The sequence below is a fragment of the Galeopterus variegatus genome, unplaced genomic scaffold, assembly GCF_000696425.1.
Source record: "Galeopterus variegatus unplaced genomic scaffold, G_variegatus-3.0.2 Scaffold3474, whole genome shotgun sequence".
In the NCBI taxonomy this organism is placed as follows: Eukaryota; Metazoa; Chordata; class Mammalia; order Dermoptera; family Cynocephalidae; genus Galeopterus; species Galeopterus variegatus.
This window is the reverse complement of record NW_007729585.1, coordinates 76,038-94,611: the sequence shown is the minus strand read 5'-3', so window position 1 is coordinate 94,611 and position 18,574 is coordinate 76,038. Positions and strand designations below refer to the sequence as shown.

The 18,574-nt window shown below is 40.5% G+C and overlaps 1 protein-coding gene across 1 annotated transcript in view; it reads left to right on the top strand.

Moving 5' to 3' along the window:
• Positions 1-18,574, top strand: part of AFF1 (AF4/FMR2 family, member 1) — an 88,066-nt gene that overhangs the window by 57,499 nt on the left and 11,993 nt on the right. The window contains exons 9-13 of the mRNA XM_008585166.1: positions 1,430-1,586; positions 6,486-7,439; positions 16,275-16,375; positions 17,448-17,700; positions 18,412-18,503. Coding sequence (XP_008583388.1) covers positions 1,430-1,586; positions 6,486-7,439; positions 16,275-16,375; positions 17,448-17,700; positions 18,412-18,503 — 1,557 coding nt within the window. The remainder of the gene's footprint in view (positions 1-1,429; positions 1,587-6,485; positions 7,440-16,274; positions 16,376-17,447; positions 17,701-18,411; positions 18,504-18,574) is intronic.

Here is an 18,574-nt window from a genome sequence, read left to right as displayed (position 1 = left end):
AATGTGGTGCTTTGATATTTGGAAATGGAAACTGTTTGAACTATTTTTATAATATTTTCCTCTAAATTTAATGATTTAATATGCCAAATACCTGCCTTTTGTGGACATAGAGTTAAATTATTTTAATCCCTTGAGATGTTTGCATCTGTTCAGAGGCAAGATCAGCAATAAACAATTGATTATCATACAGATGATATTATAGTTAATGTGGCAGAAGCTCATGTAATTATGTGAAGTTTTACAGATTCATAAGGGTTTGCTTGTGTATGTCCCATTTTGCTCAGTAATTTCTGGTGGGTTATGAGGATCATAAAATATGACCAAGTAGCCTAACTTATAAGTGGAGGAAAAGAAAAAGAAAAAAACCAAGGTGGGGATAAAATAGAGGTAGGAGTATCATTGAAAGTGTATCCCATTCTGATGTTGTGGTCTAAGTTCTTCAGCTGCCTGTGTGAAAAGGATTATAAATTTGAGACAGCATTTTATATGAAGCAATTATGTGGTGGTATAGTGTGCTGTGTTAAAATTACTTCAACTAGTGATTTTATCATTATTTAATAATCTAATATGATAATGTGTTTAATGAAAATTAATTTTGAAAATATTTTTGGTAGATTAAAGATTAATGATTGCTTTAGCTAATACTATCTAGGGCAAGGTTTTAAGATACTATATGCTTTGAAATTATTTGTGTATCTAGCTGTGGGATCAGTGTGATTTCTCACTGACCTAGAGTTGCTGCTGTATTCTGAAAACTTGGAGTAATATTTGGGGGTGGTCCCTAAGCCACTCATAAAGAATAGCACATTTTATAGTTTTGCCCGAGAAGCATGAATGGATTGCCTTTGAGCTCACCTTCCCAAGAAACACCGTTTACATTCAGCAGTCTTTAGTACCATGCAGTTAGTTCTCTTATAGAGAACACAGGGAGATTTTAAACTTATTGGCTTTTCTTTTATAAATTAGTTTTTTTCAGTTGCATATAGCAGGAGTCAGCAAACTAAAAGGGCCAGATAGTAAATGTTTTAGGTTCTGTGGGCTACATACATCTCTGTTGCAATTCTTCAACTCTGCTGTTTGTTGTATAAAAGCAAATAATATATAAAAGAGTAGGTTTGTTCTCATTAAACTTTATTTAGAAAAACAAGCAACCAGCCCAGGCCATGGTTTACCAACTCTTCATATAAAGGACCCAGCATCTTACTTAAATTTGGTATAGCTTGAAATGTTCTTCAGGAGTCAAATTCCACAGGCTTCTCTTAAATACCACTGTGGGCCTCTTTCTCAACTGGATGATATGATAGTTCAGTAGTATTAGGTAATACTGAAGCCCTTCCTTTCAAGTGGCAGAAAAATGTGCAGAGGATAAAGAGAGATGAAATCTACCTTGTGTGGTGTCTTCTAATTTTATCTTTTGGTTGCTTTGCAGTGCTCCACAGTCGCTTCCAGAACCAGTGACATCAGCACGTTCCAGTAGTGCAGAGTCAGAGAGCACCAGTGACTCAGACAGCTCCTCAGACTCGGAGAGTGAGAGCAGTTCAAGTGACAGCGAAGAGAATGAGCCCCTAGATGCCCCGGCTCCTGAGGTACCGTGTCCCCCTCGAAAAGGCTGTTTAAGATGGCAGCATTCTGTCTTTTGGGGGCTAGAGGCTGTGCTGTGGGCCAGGACTGACCATAAAACCGAGTAGTTCTGTCCCATGGGCAGTGCTTTCCTGCCCCTATGCTGTGTAGAGCCATCTGGTTCTGTTTGCATATTTCTTGCCAAATATTTGGCAGTGGAGATTTGGGGGAGATGTCTTCTCTCCCCTGTTCAGAATGATAGGTTCTTCTCTGTTGCTAGTGTTGTTTGGAAGAGCAACTCATTAGGGATGTTTGCACACCATTTTCTTTCCCTGTTTTTTTGAAAAAGAAAACTTGTTTTCAGAAGGCTGCTGTTTTAATATTAATGAGAATTCTTTTCGAAATTTCAGGAATGCATGAATTAAGGGAAGCAAAAGGAGATCGCCTGATTTAGCAAAGGGCAGGAACATGAACTAGAAATAAGTCATCAGGAGTTCTATTTTTGAATCACTAAAAGCCATGCATTAAATTGATGGCAAAGTGATTTTGCCAGGGTTCTGTTTCTTGCTCTCTTCTGCCCCATGTAAAACAAGGATTACTGTTTGCTTGTCTCTTACCCTCAGGAGCTATTGTAAAGATGACCAAACCGATAAGACCAAAAATCTCAAGCACTAAATTTATCTAGAGGATTTATGCTATTTACTGGACTGTTGAGCATAAGAAATTGTTCATAACAACTAACAGGTTGCTAAATACTCTCAAAACTTGAGTAGCAATGTAAAAATTATGCCGGGGAAGGATAGTAGTGAAAAAGAAAGGCATTCTTATTTTATTTTTGGTGAACGAGACTATCCTGTATAGAGAAAATTATTCTGTGTATTTAAGATGGGAATGTCAGAAAATGAAATTTTCTAATTAAGAAAGCATTAAACTTTTCTGTATTTGTCTTTGCTATTTAGAAAGAAAGGCACTAGAGTATTAACTGAATAGATTTGAAGATCATGCAGTGAGACTTAAGGGCCTTGTCTGAGGGCAAGAGAGGCTGAGAAAATAACTGGGTATCATTTTTTGTCAGATGTGAATCTATGTCTGGCACGGAATAAGAGCTGTGTATTTTTTTGGAGTGAATTAACATGGATCAGCACTAACTGCACTTGAAGTGCCTTTCAGATTTTAGAAACTACTGTGTTTCTGGGGCTTCTCATTTCCTTATATGATACTAATTGCTATCGAAACAATTTTCTATGCCTTAGGGAAAAGAATGCTGAATATGCTATGCAGACAAATTGTGTGATGTTCATTGATAATGTTTATAAGATCTTTGCTTTAGATTTCACCTTATGCAATAAGAAAAATTTGCATGCTTGTTGGATTGTTGATAAAAGAAAGATAATGCAATTAAATAATAAAATTCAAATAAAATGGAAATGGTAGAGATTTGGCTGAATAATTGAAACTAGAAAAAAATCTTAGTCTGATGTTCGTAGTAATGAGACACAATTATATCTTATTATTCCAGAAGTGTTACTGGAATAGATTGAGATTTTGTGGATATAAAATAAATACTACATCCTGACGTATTTTTAAAAATTACTTTACTAAAAATATTGAGCTGCAAAGCCAGGCTTGTGGACCATTGTATATTATGAACTATAGCTAATCTTCCCAGGCAAAGTTTATCTTTAAATTTTTAAAACTTCAATTTTCCCTGAGGTATTAAACTACTTTTCTTTCTTTTTAAAATTAATACCTGCGTTATTATAAATGTCCTATGTTAGTTGAAAGTAACATGAATTCCATAATTGGCTGTATATAATAGTTTTAACTTTCTCACCAACTTCTATTTTTAATACTAAGAGATTTGTATTTTATGGCACCATTTTAATTTATTTCATTTGATGAAGTAATCCCAGTGATCTTCTGAGATCTGGAACGTTATATCCCTGCCAGTGGGCTTGTGCTGAACTTGGGAACCAGCCACTATGGATCCATTTCAGAGTCTGCTTTATAATGTGAATCAAAATGTAAATCTCAGCTTTTCGAAATATGTGGGACACATTTGCCTTTTTGCTGCTTAAGTAAAGTTCAGAAAACAAGAATCTGCTGAGTTTTCTAATCTATTCATTGTCCAGTCCTTTGGTGGTAAACTCTCTTGTGTTGATTACTTACTGGGCTCTTGGAGTTTTTTCATAAATCGATGTTAACTGGCCCCTCCCCAATCCTACGAGATTGGTAGCTTTCTATTTGCCTATAAAGAAGCTGCAGCACTAAAATTCAAACCCTTAGCCATTCAACTCTGAAACTTGTTTTTTTCCTACTGCACATATTTTTTTCCTATCTGCTATACCTACATTTATTGTAAATCTGTTAGTTGAGAGTAACAGGAATTCCATAGTCAGCCATAGATACTAGTTTTAACCTTCTCACCCTTCTTTTTATTTCTTCTGTCTTTAGTGCGTTTTCTCTTTTTTTTAAAAAAAAAGGGTTGCACTCATATCTCCTGCAACTATGAAGTTTTGCTTTAAAAAAAAAAAAAAAGTAGGTGTATGTTGTGCGCAGCTCAAAACTTACTAAAAACCATAATTCATTCTAACATAACACTTGGCTTTTGCCAATTGAAGAGCTTAGGAGAGAGAAAGCCACATTAAAACAGTAAAAAATGGCCGGCCCGGTGGCGCACTGCTATAGTGCGCCGCTTGGGAAGCGTGGCGGCACTCCCGCCGAGGGTTCGGATCCCACATGCAGACCGGTTCCCGCTCACTGGCTGAGGGAGGCTCGGGAGCAACACCGAGGGTTGCGATCCCGTTGCCGGTCCCAGTCCAGTGCGGGGGTGACACTGAGGGTTGCGATCCATTGCCGGACACGGAAAAAGACAAAAAGGAAAAAAAAAAACCAGTAAAAAATAATCATATACTTTTTTCCCACTTTCAATTTGCAGTATTTGGGTTGCACCAGCCCTAAGAGGACAGAAGGAGATGAGAAAGGCAGAGGGAGAAGTGAATGTTCAAACCTCGATCCTATTTGGCACTTAAAATTCATTTTTAAGTCTATTTTTAATCAGTCTTTTATGCAAACGTAAAGACTTCTTTTTATTTTTCTCAACACCCAAATAATATCCTACCTTATTTGTTTTACAACTTTATATTGGATACACAAGAGGGACTGCCCTGACTACCCTTCTCCTTGTCTGGGCACACCAACTCAGTTTTACCCTGAAATTGGGCCATAGGCCTCCCTTCTGGACCTTTTTAGGACCACAGAAGAAGTAAATGTTTTATTTCTGTAACCAGGACATTCCTTCAGGGACTACTAAATGTATCTCAATACTTGCCCTGTTTTGGGGTGGGGGGAGCAGATGTTATTTATACCAGGAATGACTTCCCTTTTTGTTTCACGCACACAGACATGAGCACAACAGTGATTGGGGTGCAGTTGTAAATGCAGCAGGAGGGTGAGATGTATCCGTACCTTTCCTGGGGAAGGGTGTGCCCAGTTCAGTTCCTGACTCAGTTGGCAAGCGATGTATCTTACTGCCTTGTCCGATCAATTGGCACTAGTGTTGCCACACCCTTAAGTCTTTTGCAGGAAATCATGTTTGACAAGTGGGTATTGTGTGCTAATCTTCTCTCTACCCTTAACAATCATTCTGTCCTGTTAGAATATTGAATACAGATGTAGATTACATATGACAAAATGCCTGGCTCCTCATAGTGGTTTCCTTCTTCCTTCCCTTCCCTGAAATTCAAATGAGAGCATGGGTATAGAGTTGATATAACTGGAGGAAACTGTAAAGGAGATACTAGGGTGCTTCAAAAAGTTCTTTGAAAAATAGAATTAAAAGATAATAAAACTCTTTCCATGAACTTTTAAAGTACCCTAGTGTGTTATCATAAACAACAGTGCGTGGGAAGCAGGAAAAAAGGAATTATGCCGCCATCTTCCTGTCCAAAGTATGGTCCTACCTGGTTTCTTCAAGTTCCTCTTAGTTCTATTCTGTTAGAATTATACTAAGCCCAAACTACCTGATCATTTTATTACCTAACCCTTCCTGGTCAAGCCTATATGTCATATTCACATATTCTGCATTATTAGGGTTGCATGTTTTTATAGAGTTGAATTATTTGGTATATTCCACTTGGGAAAAACTACCAGCAGTCTTCCTCCTTAAATTCTTCACCTACTGGAGTGGTGTCCTTGTCCATATCTAATCAGTTAAGTCCCATGTGGAATATCTTTCAATTTACTTTCTGGTGCATTGTGTGTGTGAGTCGTTCATACAAACCACTTGTCAGAATGGATCACATCAGGAAAACATGTAACAAGCCAGTGATGTGCTGCCCTTTAAAAAAACAAAAACACAAAGACAGTTAAGATAACAGTAGAAGTCAGGAACTTCTATTTATTTGCCAAATCAGTTGTACAGGTGATCAGTGTAATCTCATTGCTCTTATCTGTGTGGTCTGGAGCTTCCCTTTCGAAACACAGGTGCTATTTCAGACCAGGCTGCCTGTAATGAGAAACTTAACATTTGACTTTTAAAGAATCCACGTGGGACTAATACTTAGCTAATGTGATTCATTTCCCCCTTTTGTTATCTATTACACTAGTTTACAAAGCAAAATGTCAGTTCTGTTTAAATTATACTGTAATTACCATTAAAACACTTGTTACAAAGGTTTCTCAGCAGTCCTCCATGACCTATTAGTATCTAACAAAACTCCCAAATCACACAAAAAATTGAATGTTGTTTGAAGAGTTAATTATTATTTGACTTCTAATTTGAAGAGGGTAAATAGAACCTGAATTCTTAGGTTTGGAATGATTCTCTCTTCCTGGGACAATCCTGTATAATTGGGTAACTAACACAAAAGAATAATTTATCATCGTTGGCCAGCTAATGCTTTTCTCTATTTCCTTATTTTTAGCCCGAGCCTCCAACGACCAACAAATGGCAGCTGGACAACTGGCTGACCAAAGTCAGCCAGCCAGCCGTGCCACCTGAGGGCCTTGGGAGTGCAGAGGCCCCACGCCGGCGCCCAGATAGCAAGGGCGCCAGCGACAGCAGCACCACCTCGAGTCAGGAGCATTCTGAACCCAAAGATCCTCCCCCCAGAAACTCCAGCAAAGCCCCCCGTGGTTCTTCTGAAGGCTCCCACCTTGGGAAGAGAAGCTGTCAGAAGTCTCCTGCACAACAGGAGCCCCCACAGAGGCAAACCGTTGGAGCCAAACAACCCAAAAAACCTGTCAAGGCCTCTGCCCAGGCAGATTCGCGGGCCAGCTTGCAGGTGGACAGCGAGCCAGGGCTGCTTCCCTACAGCTCCAAAGCCCAGGCTTCCAAAGACAAGCCCAAGGTGAAGACGAAAGGAAGGCCCCGAGCTGGAGGAAGCAGAGAGCCCAAGCCAGCCGCGCCCGCGCCCACCCCCAGTGAGAAGAAGCAGCACAAGAGCAACCCCCCGGAGCCCCCCAAGGCGCTCTCGGGCCCAAACCCCGCGAAGGACAATGTGGAGGACAGGAGCCCTGAGCACTTTGCTCTTGTCCCCCTGACCCAGAGCCAGGGCCCAGCCCGCAGTGGCAGTGGCGGCAGCAGCATCAGGACTAGTGGCTGCCGACAAGCCGTGGTTGTCCAGGAGGACAGCCGCAAAAACAAACTCCCACTGCCTTTGAGAGACTCCAAGTTGCTCTCGCCGCTCAGGGATACTCCTCCCCCCCAAAGCTTGATGGTGAAGATCACCCTAGACCTCCTTTGTCGGGTACCCCAGCCCCCTGGCAAGGGCAGCCGCCAGAAGAAGCCAGAGGATAAGCAGCCACCCACCGGGAAGAAGCTTGATTCTGAGAAGAGAAGCTCAGACAACTCCAGCAAGTCGGCCAAAAAGAGAAAGGTGAGCGAAAGGAGACTGACCTCCCACTTCCCTGGGGAACGCCCTTGCTGTTGGCCTAGGGGTGCCTTCGATTGGCCCTTGATTGAAGCCCAATTCTGAGCTGTGTTAGAAGAGGCTGGAAACCTTTGCTTTCATTAGATGTAGGCTTTGCTCCTTCTGCCACTCTTTGTCTGGACTTTGAGGCTTCCCTTTCTACAGACAGGTATTAACAAATGTCAGGTGCCTTCATCAGTCTTGCTAGGAAGAAAAAAGGTGAGGCAGTCATGAAAAGGATAGCTTCTTGTAGCATAATGTAGTGTTTGAGGGTACATTTCTATTCTGATAACGGTGGTATTTACCACCTGGCCCATTAGGTTTTGCTGCAGAAATTACGATCTTACATGAATTGATTGAAAGTTAATTAGTGTTCTGAATTACTAAAGGAATTGCTTTCATTAGATGTAGGCTTTGCTCCTTCTGCCACTCTTTGTCTGGACTTTGAGGCTTCCCTTTCTACAGACAGGTATTAACAAATGTCAGGTGCCTTCATCAGTCTTGCTAGGAAGAAAAAAGGTGAGGCAGTCATGAAAAGGATAGCTTCTTGTAGCATAATGTAGTGTTTGAGGGTACATTTCTATTCTGATAACAGTGGTATTTACCACCTGGCCCATTAGGTTTTGCTGTAGAAATTACGATCTTACATGAATTGATTGAAAGTTAATTAGTGTTCTGAATTACTAAAGGAATTGCTCTATACACATTTTACTCTTGTAGTATGATCTTGTAAATGTGAATATTCATGTTTTAACTCATGACCATTTAACACATCATTAGAGCTATTAAACATATGGTTAGGATAGTTTGTCAAGTAATACAGGCTAGTATGGTACATTGCGAAGTACTGAACATCTGTCATTAACAGTTTTTGGAAGTTTCATTTAAGGAATGGACATGGTAAAAAAAAAAAAATCCCTGCATTATTTAAGACCCTCTGTTACTTGGACATACCACTATTTTGGGCAGTCTCCTTCCTTCTTTTATTCCTAATCATTGAGCTCTTGATCTATTTTTTTGCTTCTTAATGACAATGAAAGATGAGTGACTTTTACCCCAGTGGCATTCCCAAGCCCAAGATTGGAACAAAGGCACAAGATGGTCCAACTTCTTTTGCTGAATGGGAATAAAAATTTGAATCTTAATGACAATGAAAGATGAGTGACTTTTACCCCAGTGGCATTCCCAAGCCCAAGATTGGCACAAAGGCACAAGATGGTCCAACTTCTTTTGCTGAATGGGAATAAAAATTTGAACACTCTTATAAGTACATGAACAACTTCTTACTCAGCTATGGAAGCTGAGCTGAGAATAACAAAGGAAAAATAAAAACAGCATGAAGCCTGCTGTCATGTCAGAGATTCGGCTGATTAATCCACTAGGTTAAAAATATAACACGACTTTATCAAATAGTGAAGGGCCACTGTTTTCTCCAGAACCTTGTTACATTAGACATGAGGGTATGTACTGCCACCACTTCTGCTGCTGGAAGGTTGAGTGGGATGGGATCAAGTTCTAATTAGTGCTAATTAGTGTTTCAGCTAGAACAGGGCATATTTTAAGTGTCAGAAAACTTTCAAAAACTTTTTAAATGGGATGGGTGTGTCTTTGTTAAAGGTACAGAACTTTATGGAGGAAATTGTGATGGACCTGGTTAGGAAAAGGGGCTTGCATCTAACGTACCTGAGAAAACTTCAAGAATACCCTCATTTACCCCCTTGTCCTGGGAAATCTTCTATCACCTGTACCTCCTAGCTGCCATGGTCTCGGATATTCTCCAGTGCTAACCTGCATTAGTTGGAGTGGGGAGAAGTATTTGGTTTTCAAAGGCCTACTTACCAGGTGGAAATGTTAGAAATTGGAGGATCCCCTAGAGAGTTTGCAGCCCAGGTCCCTACCCCAGGGCAAATCTACAAGTGTTGCTCGCAGCTTTAGAAAGGGAAACTTCTAGCTCTCCCTCTTGACTATAGGAACTGTGCCCTCTGAGAGGTATTCCCACGTTTTGGCAGAGCCCTCCTCTAAGGTAGTTCGTTTATCTTCCTGTTTAGAGCATGGAGAAATAATGATCCCCTCATCTCAATTGAGTGTGTGATTTCTTCAAAGCTCCGGCAAGTAGCTGAGAGATCTTGCCCAGGGAACAGTCTGCTAAGGTAGTTCGTTTATCTTCCTGTTTAGAGCATGGAGAAATAATGATCCCCTCATCTCAATCGAGTGTGTGATTTCTTCAAAGCTCTGGCAAGTAGCTGAGAGATCTTGCCCAGGGAACAGTCTGCCTCTCTGTGGTACTGACAGGATCAGGCTCTAACCCGTTGGTTCCACACCCTGGCTACACATTAGTCATCTGGGGAGCCTTTAATACTGATGGCAGGGTCCTTCCCCACACCCCATTGGCATTTTAAAAATTCCTTAGGTCATCCCAGTACCTAGCATGGCTGGGAACCACTGGAGCAGAGCGTTACAACAGGGCCTGAGATGGTGCAAAGCTAGTTCTTTGGACTGAAAAATTCCTCAGGTGTGCTGTGTTCAGACTTTATAGATCTATGCAACCCAGATTTCCTTGCCTGAAATATGTCATTAGTTAGAAAAACATTACTTAGAAGCTTTCAGATAAATAAATACAAAAACCAGTCAACTGCATGCTTATTTCACAATCACAGAATCTTGTGTCTCTTAGGTTTTTTTTTTTTTTTTACTTTCTGCTAGATTCCAGGTGGGAAGTACTGCACATACTCATCTCAGATCCTTTTCTGTGATGAAACTCTCAGATGTGGCGCCCACAGAAAGGCACCTATATTTTTTCACTGCTTTAAAGGAGTGGGTAAGGAACGATTCATGAAGAAAAGTGGAGAAAATTGTGAGGGTAAATAGGCATGACTCACACAGTGCTCCTTACGTAAACTACCACATTTCAGCTATCTGATTACAGTTTAGAATTTAAAGTACTAACTTATATTTTCTTTCATATAATTCTTAAACCAAGCTTATGTTTTCCAGATTTGGAAGAAAAATGGAAGTTGAGAATCACAATATAATCTACAGTTAGGCCAGTGCAGTTGGGAGCGTTCTAAAAATGTAGCCAACATGCCCAGAGCTCCACGTATGAGGCCCACATTGTTCCAGGCACTTCTGTAGATAACATCTCACTCAATTCAAACATCTTCTAGGTTGTCTTTTGCCTAAATGGATAGTCTGTCTTAATAGTCATTTAGACAGATAACTGGACAAGTCTTTTCTTTTTTTCTAAACATTTGCTTTACTGACTGAGAAACTTTACAGTTTTGGGGAAACAAATTTCAGCACTGTCATTTATGTGTGTTTTGAGGAGTGAGGAAGGGAAGTTACGGTATGTGGTAGGAAAACATGCGTTTTTATTGCTTGGGATGGTTGGTTTAGTCTCTCTCTTCCATCCAAGAACTGACTGTTTTTTCTTGGGTTATTTCTCCAGATCGACATCCCTAGTTATTATCTTTCAAAATCAAGGTTTGAAAACTCTCCCTTATAATTTACTAAAGCCACTTACATGTAACTTCTTCATGCCTTTTAGTTACCCTGAGAAGAGCACCACAACCACATGCACCTGGTAGCTAAGGCTGTTTTAAGTCATTCTAATGCCTGTGTGTATTCCATCACTGTATTAGTCCATTTCTGTTGCTTATAACAAAATACCTAGAACTGGGTAATTTATAAGAAAGCAGAATGTATTGCTTACAGTTTCAGAGTCTGGGAAGCCCAAAGTCCAGGGAACACATCTGGTGGTGACAGTGACCCTGGGGTCTCACAGGGCAGAAAATGGCAGAGCAGAGATTTTTAACCTCTCATGTGCTTGAACACATCTGGTGGTGACAGTGACCCTGGGGTCTCACAGGGCAGAAAATGGCAGAGCAGAGGTTTTTAACCTCTCATGTGCTCTTCTTTTAAAGCCCTCAGAACCACGCCCCTGACCTCCATTATTAATCCATTCAGTAGTTCATGGTCCTACAGTCTAATCACCTCTTGAAGGCCCCACCTTTCAGTTACCATAATAGGATTTCCTACCCTCAGCAGTTACAGTGGGCATTAAGCTTCTAATATATGAACTTTGGGGACACAATTCAGTCTATCCACAGCACTCACCAAAGAGAAAAAAAGTGGATTAATTTTTCTTTTTCTGTAGTACTTATCCCAGTAAACATAAGCCCCTGCCACTGTTCTTGGTGCAAATGAGGACTTAGTGTCCCCTGTGTCTCTTTCTTACTGAACCTCCTTCAGAGACAAATCACAGGAAAGTACCTGAATTTCCCAAAAGGTTGCTCCTCCAGTTTTATGCTCCATGTGCTACCAAGCTCATTTGGGAGAAGATGATAGCATCTTAGGGTTTAAGTGCTGAAAGAACCCTAGCAGTCACTTGTAAAGCTGCTGCTTTTCATAGGTGAGATCCAGAAAGGTGCTAACATCATTGGGCTGCATAGTAAAAGTGGGTCCAGAGCTCAGGTGTGCTGCCTTCTCCCCATCCAGTGATCTTTCCTCTTTTTCACACGTTTCCATGTGCAAGTGTCTGTTGGGGGAATTCTTGAGTGAGGCACAGGGTCAGAGTTCAAGATCATCCCTGGATCAGTTCCTGTTGTCCCCACCACGGCCACTTCAATATCCGCACACACCTCTCCACTTTGCTTTCCCTTTCAGAGGCTCCTGTCTCCCCCATCATAGCCAAGCTGCTTCCTGGTAGACTGTATCTTTCCACCTATTAGAAACTCTATCACCCACAATAAGTGGCAGTTCTGGAAAAAGCCACCTTCATTTTCCCCTGCCACCTACAAGTACTTACATGGTGAGCCGGATGCTGGGGCAGGTACCAGGCTGCCTGAAGGCATTCTCTTACAGAAAACCACCTGGCCTCACATAGTCCCATCTCTTCCTTTTATGGTCTTCCTTCTTGCCCTTCTGCTCTACTCTGTAGGTGGAGCAGCATTTGGCAGATAATTCAGGCTGCCTGACCCAACAGGTTAAGAAAAGCAAACAAGTCAGTCAGGAGCAGATTGGCAGCTAGCAGCCTCCTTTTGTGGTAGGTGCAGGTACCACCAAGACAAACTTATCCTTATGGAAAAAGAATTTCTGAAACCCAGACCTCTGACCAGATTCTCTGAAATGGCAGTGATCTGGGCATAAACCACAAGGCAAAGGAACCTCTTTTTCCTCCTGAAGAGCAAGTGTATCACGATCATCTGATTTCCAAATGGTTTTTTGACCCCCCAAAATCTAAACGTCATGCCTCCTGTTTTTCGGCAGATCCTGTTCTTGGAATTCAAGCCTGTGTTTTGTGTCACCCAGTGTTGCATGGCTTCCACTTTGACTCTTTCCTAAATCTGTCCACTTATAGTTGTAGTGCAGTCCTGCTTCCAGGGGCCTCAGCTGTGTCCCTCAGCTGCTAAGCTTAATTTCTGTGCCAGCTGACAAATACCGAGTGCCTACTCTGGGGAAGCCTCTGTTCCAGACAGAAGATGACAAAGTTCCAAGTGCATAGTGTACAAAAAATACTAATCTCAAGCCTGCTGGCTTGATCTCAACAGTTAAGCAGAATCAAAAGAAGGGGATTTTTTCTTTATTTAGTTTATGGCTTCCTTTCTTCTATCTTGTAGAATGTTATCTACTACTAGATATCAATATAAAATATTATTCCAGTAAGTGCCAACACCGGTGTTAAACGGTAGCGTTGAAGTTAGTGTTTGGTGATTTCTTGTTTGTTCTCAAGTCACCAATTGGCACAAGCCAGTGTTCTAACCAGTTTGTGAGGTTTGACTCACTGTGAATCTTATTTCCATGTGTGGTCTATAAGGTCTGCCACTTTGGTTTATAGTTATAACTAGCACGTCCTCCGCAATGTTAAAATATACAAAGACTAACTCATTCTACCTTTGGACTTTGATGTTTGTTTTAAGAAGTAACCTTGTGGATGGTTTATGCTTAGTTTTGCCATGGGGACCTCTGTGTCATTGACTGTCTGGAAATATCTTCCATTTTAAAAAGTATATTTTACTAACTACCACACATGAAAGTTAATTTCCAGCAGGATATTTTAGCAAATTTTGACCTTTCCGAAAGATAAATCTCCCACCTCCTGCAATCCTTGCTGGGCCAGCTATGCAGCCTTTAATCTAAAACTCAAGAAAATTCACCAGGCCATTTGGCGACAGGGTACACTGGGCACGGTTTGGAGCCTGATTGACAAGGGTTACCTTGCCTGCAGTAGGGTTCTATTTTAACCCCATTGTTTCCAATTGATTCTTTTTCTCTCCACCACCATTGACTGTCTCTCAAGTGTTACCACTATGAATCATTGAACAAAGGTTTGCAGGCTGTGCAAAGCCTTATTACAGTGCCCCAGCAGGCTTCTCCTGGCATGTGCCAGTGCCTTTCACTTCCAAATTGTGCTCCAGGATTCTGCTTCTGGCCCGTGCTCACAGAAGCAGCCATGTAGCATTTCCTGTTGCATTTCAGCTGCAGGCTTAGGACATGCTGACATACCTCACATATCATCTCCTTGTTAGGTCCCTCAAGTTACATTTTCTCTAGTCCTCTGCAATAAATGATTAGGTTTCTGAATGACTTATCTAACCTGTGTATTTATAATTCCTTGTTTGCATTGACTGACTGGGAATTTAGAACCCAGTTTGCAGATCACGTTTAGTTAAGTGTGTAAAACAGGACTCTGTCCAGTAGACAGCCACATACACACATAATTTCAGATTTTCTAGTTGCCACATCAAGAGATAGATGGTAAAAGAAAACTAGTGAAAGTAATTATAATTGTATTTAATCCAATACATCTAAAATATTATCACTTCAACATTAATCAATATAGAAAATTATTACATTTCTTTTTTTTTTTTTTTTTTGCACTGTTTTTGAAGTCACTTTTTACTTCAGACTAGCCATGTTCAAGTTGAAGTGCTCGCTAGACACACGGTGGGAGTGTGTGGGATGGTGAGAACTGGTAGCTACCAGAGGGTACCAGCCTTCCCTGGGCTTTAATTTCTCTCCTCCACCCATATTTTTTCTTAATGTTCTTCTGCACACACCACCAGGTTAAAAACAAGTATCTTTGTAAGCCACCCTAAATGAATCCATTTTGAAACAAGGCACTACATAAATTAGTAAGCGTTTTTCCAAAGGAGCCTATGAAGGGTTGGATGGAAGTGCACGTTCAGGCACACTTGTTTGCAGGAGGCCGGGAGAGAAGGGAGGAATGACTTTTTTCTATTTACCATACTTTTGAGTGGGGCCAGGCTACTTACTGGTGTCTGGGCAGACCTTGAGCCTGCACATCTTAATCTTTTCGTTTTTCTTGGAGAAATTCAGAGGAGGAAGAAGACAGTGGTGAACTGGGGTCTCACATAATCACACCTTTATTTGAAGGGTTTGTTTGTTTTTGATTTTTACAGCTTAAGAGAGGATTTCAGGTGTGTTAGGGATTGTCCTACATTGACAGGTAGTGTCACAGATTTCTAACTTGGTGACTGACAGAGTTTTGTTCTGAGTGCTTATGAGAATTAATGGAAGGACTCCCACCCACCACTAACTGCCACTTGCTCGAGAGCGTGTGGGCTCCCCCTTCCTGAACCCAGAGCAGTGGGAGTTAGACTTCCTGTGAAGATGGCGTACGTGTTGACAAGTGAGACACAGGAACATGAAAAGACTGTTGCCATGAAGAATTCCTTGACTTACTGTACTTAGGATTATATTATATTTACTGATTGATTATATTTATTTAGTACTTTAGTTGGCATAAATGGATGCTTTTGAGGTACTAAGTTCCTGTATTACAGATTCCCTTCCTTTCTTTACTCCCACTAAAACCATATTTATACCCCTTCATTTTTTATCAATTTTTTTGAAAAATATAAACACATGTACACACACACACACACACACACACGCACGCACACATATATGTATTTTTTATCAATTTTTTTGAAAAATATAAACACATGTACACACACACACACACACACACACACACACACACGCGCGCGCACACATATATGTAGAGAGAGAGAGAGACAATATTGAGGAGGTGGGAGAAAGAAAATTGAACCAATGGAGGGGGAAAAAAGTTAGAATCGCAGGGCAACTATTTTTATTGTAGTCTTTTCTGTAAGATATACAGAGGATTTTGTAGCCTTTTTTTCAACAATATGCTTATTTTTTGTTAAAGGAAAATAAGCTTTAAATAGTCCACTCAGAATTTTATACAAACAATAAATTAGTGGGTGAAAGTGGATGGCTCTTTTGAAAGAAGTGGGGGAGGGGGAATCTACTCATCAGATCATCTGTCTGTTACTTGATGTGAATATATACATTTTATTCTTTTATATTTAGAAAAACAGTGATGTGTTAAAGTCTTATTCTTGTTGTGAGTTGTTACTTTAGACATCCTGCCTTTCCTGGGCAGGAGAAATAGTCTTTCTTCATGCAAAAATCAGTCACTACAAATCACATCAGATCTAACCTGTCAGGGCTGGCTGGTTAGCTCAGTGGGTAGAGTATGGTGCTGATAATACCAAGGTCAAGGGATCCCTGTACTGGCCAGCTGCTAAAAACAAAAAAACCAGTGAAATATGTTTACAAATTATTTTTAAAAATCTAAACTGTCCCTTGCCTGTGCCCCATCACACAGACTCACTTTAAGTACTAACAAGGTTGCTGTATGTGCATAGACATCTCCAAAAGTCACATTACTTTTGCTTTTTGTTTATTGTCTTATCTATTTTGTCCATACAGTTATATTTGTAACAATTTGATTTGCTTGTTATACTACAATAATAGGGTGAAGCAGAAAGAGAATATGATCATAAGAAAATCAGACTGGAGAAAGAAATCAAATCACAGTCCTCTTCATCTTCCCACAGAGAATCTTCTAAAACAAAGTGAGTATAGAGAGATGAGGAGCAGCCTAGAAAGGTGGTGAAGTCTTTTTGAGTCTGACGCGTCAAAAAAGTTCTTCTTCTGCAGTAGAATCAGTGGATTAATAAACTCATTCTGGCTCATTTTGATAGTGTTTGTTTCGTGTTGCTTTCATCCATGAGGACCTTTTAGGAATTAAGAATTCATTTGGCAGCAAATTTAGATCCATCAGAAGCATTTTCACTGTGGAAAATTTCCTAAACATCTGGAATTATTTTTTTCTAAAGGGAAATAAGAAAAGTACCGTTATTATTTCTACTTTGCAGAACTGGAAACGGAGACACAAACTGTGGAAAATTTCCTAAACATCTGGAATTATTTTTTTCTAAAGGGAAATAAGAAAAGTACCATTATTATTTCTACTTTGCAGAACTGGAAACGGAGACACAAGGAAATAAAATGATTTGCCCAAAGTCAAACAAAATTCTTACTGGGTGGTGGAGCCAGCATATGGACTCCAGGAGCCTGGGTTCAGTGCTCCTTCTTTGAGACATGAGTGAGAATGTGTAGGGCCACTCAGTGTCTCTTGCTGGGGAGAGGGATGGCAGGTGAGAGGTGGTAGAACCAGTAAGGTGTGAATATAAAAAGTAACTATTATTTACTCTCTGATTTATTCAAGAAATTGTTCAAGTCACTAAATGACTTGGGCAAAAATAAGTGCATAGTGTCACCACATGGGAGCCAACAGGAATGAGAGAGAGAGAGTCAGATGTGGCGGGTGCCAGCTGGGCTTGCCTATGTGTCTGGCAAAGGTACAGGTTGGAGAGGTAGGGACAGCGAGGGAAAGACAGGACCACTGGCAGACGTTGCAGGCTTAGTGAAAAATTATATGACTTCATTTATTCCTAATGGCTAGGGCTAGGTTTCTCAAAGACATCAAAAAGTCCCTGAAATTTAGCCTTTCTACAACACGATGTCATGCTCTGTGATATTGCCATCGTTCACGCCAGTGCTATTTGTCTTTTATAACGAAACAACCACACTGTGTGGTTTGTGTTCTGCTTCAACTTAGTTTTGTATGATGTTTCGCTGCAGGACACCCAGGCCCTCTTCAGAACCCTCAAAGAAGGAAATGCTTCCCCCGCCACCCGTGTCGTCCTCCTCCTCGTCCTCCTCCTCCCAGAAGCCAGCCAAGCCTGCACACAAGAGGTCAAAGCGGGAAGCAGAGACCTGTGGCCAGGACCCTCCCAAAAGTGCCAGTAATATCAAGAACAACCACAAAGACTCTTCCGTTCCCAAGCACAGAAAAGTAGATGGGAAAGGCTCTGGAAGCTCTACAGAACACAAAGTAAGTTTGGGGAGGGTGACAGTAATTGCGTACAGTGGAATGTGTTGGTGTATCTTTAAGTTTTCAAATAAGGTAAGTCCTTAATGATGGCACTTTAGAGCTATTTATCACTTTTAACAAAACAGTGATGACTTTTTTGTGTTTATAGTTTTATTTCTTTGGAGGGAGAATAAAAAGTAGTTGATATTACATGAAAATTTAAGTGTCAATTTATTTTTTAAAGTGGTTCAGAGGTGAAAAATGAGTATAGATTTTTGTACTAGTTTTCTATCAGGTGTTTTGTAGTAAGAAATGGTTACTCTGGTTAGTTCTTGGTTTGAATGTTTGATCTTATACTTTCATTGTTGATTATAGTGGGAAAAAATTATCCACTTTCTCAAGTAAAATTCCTCTTTTTGTTAATCTGTGCGTGTGCATCGACTAAGATAATCTGGTGCGTGTGCATCGACTAAGGGAAAATGTTGTGTTTGGCTTTGTGGGTTATCTGCTATGTTTGACATTGTTGTCCTTTTTGAGTCCGAATACAATCAGAATCTCCAGCTTCAGCTGAATACTGTATCTGGGAAAGTGCTTGACCAAGCTAAATGGTGCAGTGTTTGATTTATTCTTTTCTGAACCACTATTTTGTGCTGATTACAAGGGGTAGTACTTTTAGGACAGTGATCTTAAATGTTAGAGTGTAATCTGTATATATATATATATTTTTTAAAGGGGTCTTCTGGAGATATTGCAAATCTTTTTCCAGTGCCTTCTTTGCCAAATGGTAACTCTAAATCAGGGAAGCCTCAAGTGAAGTTTGACAAGTAAGACTTTGGATGCTTTCTTCTTCTGCCCTCCCCCATTTCCTGTCCCCTTTTCCTCTCCCCCCCCCCCC